Raw genomic sequence first — 6,760 nt, forward strand, 5'->3', positions numbered from 1 at the left:
TGCTCTCGCATTTTCTTCCACATCAGGAGTGCCAATGAGATCCGGAACGGAAAACTCCTGCCTCTTATGCTTCAGTAAGGTAGCAAAGTTCCTCCATGAAGGAGGAAGCTTAGTGATGATACCTCCGGCAACAAACTTGTCTGGTGGCATACAATTGAAGTGTTCAACTTCTCAAGCAAATGACTGTATCTCATAAGCTTGCTCGACCACGGAGCGCTCTTTAGTCATCCTGTAATCATAGAATTGCTCCATGATGTACGGCTCAGTGCCTGCATCCGAGACCCCAAACTTGGCCTCTAGTGCATCCCACATATCTTTTCCATTATCAATTGACACATAAGCATCAACTATGTTCTCACCAAGAACACTCAAGAGAGCAGCCTTAAACAGAGTATCCATTTCCTGAAAAGCTTGTTCCTGTTGGGCATCAGACTCCCCTTCAGGTTTGCCAAGAGTGGCATCATAGCAACTCATGGTTTGAAATCATAAGACCGCTCTCACGCGCCACCACTTATAGTGGATACCCTCAAACATATGAGGTCTTATGGAAGTAGCAAAACCACTTGGGGAAAATTGCCTATAATAAGGTTTTTGGGTTGTTGAAAATATGAGCAATTTACCGAATGATTTTATGAACAGAAATATTAGATAAAGCATGACTAATATAACAGGGATAAAACTAGTCATGTGATTTGACAGAGAGAAGGTAAATAACATGGGCATATATGAACTGTAATCAAGTTTATCTAGAGCAGACAGTAGGGCAAGTTTCATATATGAAGTAGAATCTAACACATCTAGGACAAACAGCAGACCCAGGAATTGTGGCAAGACCTCGAACAGAAAGGAGAGGAGCACATACGGGACAGCAGCAGTAGTAGCACTGGACTTGGGGTCGGTGTCCTCGCCAGCCATGTCGTCGAGGAGGTTGTCGACGTCGGGGAAGTAGTCGTCGGAGTCCGGGGCATCCGTGACGAAGAAGTCAGTAGTCGCGTTGAGCGCTCCCCAAAAATCTTATCACCCTTCTCCCGTACATGACTCAAAATGTGCGGTTCCGGAGGCCTACTGTCCCGACCTACGGTGCACGCCGCAAGCCGGGATGGGGAAGAACGTAGCAGCAGCGCAGTGCTCAAGAACTTGTGGCGAGAGGAAGAAGGGTTTCTAGTGCATCTCTCTGAGAAGAGTGACCTCCCTTTTATAGGCGCAAGAGAAGGAGGCGAGAGGCTGTGCTGGGAGCTGAAGAGGACGAGGGAGACGAAACGAAAAGACAGCAGGCGAAGAGGTGCGTCATTCGTATTCAATCTCCACTAAAGCAAAAACGTGGCGTGGCGTGGCGTGCGGTGGGGAAGGAGCACGCGTGGATGTCCCTCTTGTTCTCATCCTCATACATGTGGAGAAATAGCCTCCCTTATAAAGAGGTCCAACTACCTCTAAACTAGCAATATGAGACTAAACTTTAGTTCCACCTCTTGTCTTGCACGAATGGGCTGCGTGGGCCTCTAGGATTTGTTAGGAATTTTTGAAACTGCTATTGGGCTAGGCCTAAAATAGACAAAATTCCAGCATTATCTACTTTTTTCTTTTTGAAATCTAGAAAAATGATCTACCTCCTGCAGCAGAATAATCAATACAGTGTGCCTGAATTTACCATACGCTGAATAACTTTGCAGAAAAATGGATCGTGCACAGGAATTTTTCTTTAGGTGGGAGACTCTTTTACCTACCTCGTGATGCATGGTGAGCTGAAATCACATGACTTTCTTGTTAATTGAGGACCAAGAAGGTAGATTTCTGTACGATGATGGGCTGGGAGTCCTAGAACGACCCATCCCTACGATCACACCGTACCACACCGGTCCTCCTTGGTTAGACACATCATACGGGCACTAACGCTGGATACAGTGGCTACCAGCGATGGCCGATTCGACAGCACGGGCGCCGGCGAGGTGAGAATCCCGCGACCACCGTCCCGCCGTTCCCCTGCAGATCGCTCATGACTTTGGCCTGTCCTCCAGCTGCGCTCCGCTGACCTCCCTCGTGATGGTTGAGGTCGTCACTGTCACCACCAAGGCCCACACGGACCTCTGCCTCCGGGGCTCACAGAAGACGCTAATGGATAGCTCAACATCGCAAACATGAAAACTTAGGTAGAAAACACTGCGGTAACTTTGACCTGGCGAAAAGAGTTGTTAAAGACACACCCTGATAATTTTTGTGTAACTAACAATGATAATATGTGCACGCTAGACCTGATAAGTTAGGTACAAACGCTGCGGTAAATTTGACCTAGGGAAAATAGTTGTTGAAAACATACCCCCGGTAGTTTTCTGTTTAAATACCATGTAATATATGCACCGTGGACGTGATAACTTATTTAGCCCAGACCCGGTAACTCCTGACCCAAAAAAGTTGGCACACACCAACATATGATTTATTTTGAAGGTCCCATCACGATGATTTTTTAATGTGAAAACGGATTTTGAATTGGACCGATGGTTTCGGCTACAAAACATTTTGAATTTTCGATTTTAATGGAATCTTCGTTGACAACACTTTTTTGTCTTATATGAATGTCTGCACACTTAAATTAGTGTTGTTATAGAAAGAAAATAGGTTCAACAGCCAAATAAAGAAGGTTCGAATAGTATGATATTCTATGATTTGTAAAACAGGCAAGCCTAATTCAGGTAGTTACTGGACCTGGTTAGCAGTATGCCTCGCCTCCGGTCGTAGATTCGATACCCACGTAACTCAACCAGTTTTTTCCGCTTTGTATTTTACCCTATTTAGCACCCGGTTTGGAAGAAAATCAACCGCTCGGGAAAGAAAAAAGAAAACCGGAAGGCGAGAAAAAAAATTGGTCGCGAAGCTATGGAACGTGGGGTAAAGATCATTCGGTAATGTTGCTTACAAACGTAATCGTTTGCCAACTATCAACCCCATTTATTTATTTATTTATTCAGGGTAATTGACTTTTTTACTTAGAAGAAGTTAGTTCATTAAACATATTTTTAGAAGTTTTGGAATATGTAAATAATTAAGGGCGATCAACTTTATATTTTGAAATAATGTGGAATGGCCTTTTACTACTGAGTGCCTTTTTTCACTTTCGGTGCAAGATGGTGGGAGAGGTTTAGCAAGGTGGCCGAGCAGTGCCACGTGTAATTCTATGTATCTCTACAATTGAAGCCGAGTCCGCTCGTCATTCGTTTCGTCTCCTGCAGTCATTAATCCAATTTCTTTTTAAAATCAAGCACCGAATCAATTTGAAAATCGAGCCATTAATGCAATTAATTAACTAGACATTTAATTAGGTTTGTTAAATAGGGATTTTTTGTGTCGAATAAATTTAGAAACGGAGCCATTAGTACAATTAATTAGTGAGATAGTTAATTTAGAGTGCAGTTAATTAAGTCCATTTAAATAGGGATTTTGCTCAGCAGCCTAATAATAAAAAGGGATGATACTTCATACATCCTCGGCCCTATAATCCTGGACAGAGGGAGTAGCTTCACTAATTTTTAAATTTTTCACATATCCAAATATGTCAACTGATTTTTTTGGTTGCAGGGATAAAAAGGAGAGTATAAGAGTCCATCCCTACACAGACTAGGAATGTTAACCGACCCGGAGCGGATCCATATAACCGTACAGTCCTCTATTTGACCAAAGTTTGCTAACGCATGGCTTACATTATTTTTCTCTCTAGGAATATGAGTAACCACACACTCTCTTTCACCCAAAATACTCTTCACCTCATGAATCACCATGGCATATAGTGATCTATTTTGGTCCAGTGAGTTGATCATCGATCATCTCCACTGCCACTTTACTGTCGCACTTCAGGATGATCGGAAGCTTGGTCCATCTCAACTGATTTGTACATGTAACTGAATGAAGTTTTCCATTTAGATAATCAACATATCATGCGGCAACAAGGGTTTCTACACTAGGGCTTTTATGCCCCCACCCCATTCCTCTCTACTCTGTGGTCGGCTCCGATGGCACTGCACTGATTGCTCATCGAGCGCGGACACAAAGGTGGCTCCGTCACGACGACTATGCATGATGTCCCATCTACCTGCACCGACGGTCATGCTAGCTAGGTCGTGCATCCTCGCTTATTATCCATCAATGAGCAGGCGACATGGCACACTAGTGTGTCCATCCGTTGTCGTCATGCGACAAAGCCCAAGGAGACATGGATGGTTGGGTCAGACGACAACCGTCGAGGATGAATCTAAAATCCGACCCCACCTCTCATCTGGCCACTCTTCTCCGGCAGGAGCTAGTAGCCACCAATGTTTTCGCAGCACAGTCGATGCCACCGTGGCCGAGGACGATCAGTCACACACCAACACTCTTTAGATATTGTTTCATCCTATAGCAATGCACAAATATTTAGCTAGTGGTGATAAAATTTGAATGATAGCGAATTAGAAATCAATCGGCTAGTGGTGATAAGGTTCTATTCTTCTAATATATGAAACGGAAGAGCTCATGTCGGTTGCTCAGAAAAAATAAATCAGTCGACTGTCAAATGGATAGCCCATACATGAAATGAAAGTGGGTTGTTGTAAAAGAAAAATTACATGCAAATATACGGCGAACTTCTTTTTTTCGCGACATCTTAATTCCCAAGATTATTTTTATCGCGCAATCCCGTACAACAGCCTGAACACAATCTAATCTCACTGAACTTTTTCGTTTTTTGAGGGAAATCTCACTGAACTACTCGTGTGTAGGTAACGCGTCAGCACTGGCGATGCTCCCACGCATTGCCCTGCGAGCTCTGCCTCCTCGTCTCGGCACAAGGATGCTCCTCACTGGCCGTGCTCTGACAGGGAGCGTCGGAGGAGGCCGGCTCGTCGGAAATAACGATCTCCAAACGGGTGGACAACACGTCCATACGGTCTGTGCCCACCGCCGCAGTCACCGACGCCGTGGCTGGGTTTGCTTCGCGCAGCGCGTCGTGGTCCGACGAAGACGTCGGGACCTGGAATGGCGGAGCAAGGGTCGCGATCGGACAGGTGGCGCCGGAGGAGGCCGACTCGTCGGAAATAACGATCTCCAGCTCCAGACGGCTGGACGTTACGTCCATGTGCTCCGCGCCCACCGCCGCCGTGGCTGCGTCTGCTTGCTGCAGTGCGCCCTGATCTGACGAAGATGTCGGCGCCTGGAACGGCGGCGGCGCCATGGCGACGGCGTAGTACACGGGCGGCATTGTCCCGGCGGCGGCGCGGTGCTTGGTGGTGGAGCGGCATATGGGGCAGGTGGGGTGCTGCCGGAGCCAGGTGTCGATGCAGGCGGCGTGGAAGGCGTGGCCGCAGTAGGGCAGCACGCGCACCACGTCCTTGGCCTCGTACTCCTCCAGGCACACCGTGCACCTGCACACTCACTTGCGTCAGTACACCATTATTTTCGCAGTAGGGCAGAACTGAAACAGAGCAATGTGCTGAACTCTGAACTGAAACAGAGTAATGTGCTGTGATCCTTCTTCTCCTAAACAGAAAATGTGCTACTCTGCATAAAAAGAAACGAGAAGTGGAGCCGTCTTAACTGTGACTCCTCCTGAGCGGGCGGCCGCTGCGAGTCGTCGCCGGTCCCGAACTTGGCCGTCGGGAAGGTGGTCACCATGGACGGCTCCATCCCACGGATGCCGCGCTCCACCTGCCCAACAAATACAAGTTGTAAATTCGCAATAGAACGGTAGTGTGCTTGCGGCACGTACGAGGAGGAAGGATGCCTAACGTGAATGGCCGGGAAGGACACGGCGTCGCTGGCCTGGGCGGCAGCGGCGTGCTCCGCCGCGGCGGCCCTGAGGTGGATGCGCGCGCAGAAGAGCCTGGTGAAGACGAAGAGCACGAAGAAGGCGCTGACCGAGAAGGCCATCACCGTGGTCACCGTGTTCATGCCCATGCTGCTCGGCCCCGCCGGTGAGGTCATTCCTCCCCCTCTGCTCCTGTACGCTGATTCGGCTCCGTTTCTTCCACACGTCTTCCAGGCACAGGGGCAATCCACCTTCGCGCGCGCGCGCTACAGGGAATTAATCTCTGAAAAAGGAATTTTGCAAGAACCCTAGTATCATCTACCTCTCCTCCGTCTCCCTCCGTTTATTCTTGCATAATAAAGAGGAAGAGGACATGGAAGAAGAGGAGGAAGAAGAAGATGCGTTGCGGATAGAGGCCAAGCGTAGCGACAGGGAGCCCGCCCTGCCCCCTGATGCCCGTCTCGCCCACAGAGATTGTTTAATCATGCGCTAACTAATAATCCATGCTCGCCTGTGGACTAATGCCGGAGAATCTAACCTAGTTGCTCATGCGCTAACTTGTACTACTACTTAGTAATTAACAAGTCAATTATAGAGTAGGCCGGCCGTCGGTCTCATCCGTGGTGGCGCCCGCCCGTCGTCGCGTTATGAATTTGCAGCGTGAGCGAGCGGGCGAGTGTTTGTCAGTGTGTCCCTGCGGCCGTTTCCACGGAACCAACGCCGTGGCCAAAACGCCCTGCTTGTTTCTTAGGAGTACAGAGAAGGATGGTGGGTGGTCTACGTGGTAATAGTCGATCGACGCACCGACCTGCCGGGGAAGCAAGATGGGTGTGCTCTTGGAGCAGATAGCACGGCACGGCGAACCGGAGAAGAAAATCTAACGCGGCCTGGTCTTTATAGGAATTATTATTACAGTTTGTCTAATTCACATCCAAATGTTTTTAAGGATGTCACATCTAAGCTCCCACAAATATATAACGAAGCAACAAG

At 48.0% G+C, this 6,760-nt stretch overlaps 1 protein-coding gene across 2 annotated transcripts; it reads right to left on the minus strand.

Annotated features, from left to right (window-relative positions):
* Positions 1 to 4,518: 4,518 nt before the first annotated feature.
* Positions 4,519 to 6,388, minus strand: LOC123082654 (RING-H2 finger protein ATL2). 2 transcript variants are annotated; one of them, XM_044504950.1, is made up of 3 exons: positions 5,752 to 6,384; positions 5,561 to 5,670; positions 4,538 to 5,387 (listed from the first exon to the last, which is right to left on the minus strand). In XM_044504950.1, the coding sequence occupies exons 1-3, from the start codon at positions 5,944 to 5,946 to the stop codon at positions 4,754 to 4,756; spliced, it is 939 nt and encodes a 312-aa protein (XP_044360885.1). In that variant the 5' UTR covers positions 5,947 to 6,384; the 3' UTR covers positions 4,538 to 4,753. The 2 variants fall into 2 exon arrangements, with proteins under 2 accessions (XP_044360884.1, XP_044360885.1); XM_044504949.1 differs by having other exon boundaries at positions 4,519 to 5,387; positions 5,561 to 6,388.
* Between the last annotated feature and the right edge of the window lie 372 nt (positions 6,389 to 6,760).

The sequence above is a fragment of the Triticum aestivum genome, chromosome 4A (genome assembly GCF_018294505.1).
Source record: "Triticum aestivum cultivar Chinese Spring chromosome 4A, IWGSC CS RefSeq v2.1, whole genome shotgun sequence".
Classification (NCBI taxonomy): Eukaryota; Viridiplantae; Streptophyta; class Magnoliopsida; order Poales; family Poaceae; genus Triticum; species Triticum aestivum.

What these genes read in the sequence shown, in the direction of transcription:
- LOC123082654 (XM_044504949.1), bottom strand. Translation starts at nt 5,946, where the DNA reads ATGACCTCACCGGCGGGGCCGAGCAGCATGGGCATGAACACGGTGACC. An exon ending in CCCGCTCAGGAGGAGTCACA is followed by an intron (nt 5,388 to 5,560) that starts GTTAAGACGGCT and finishes GTGAGTGTGCAG; the next exon opens with GTGCACGGTGTGCCTGGAGG.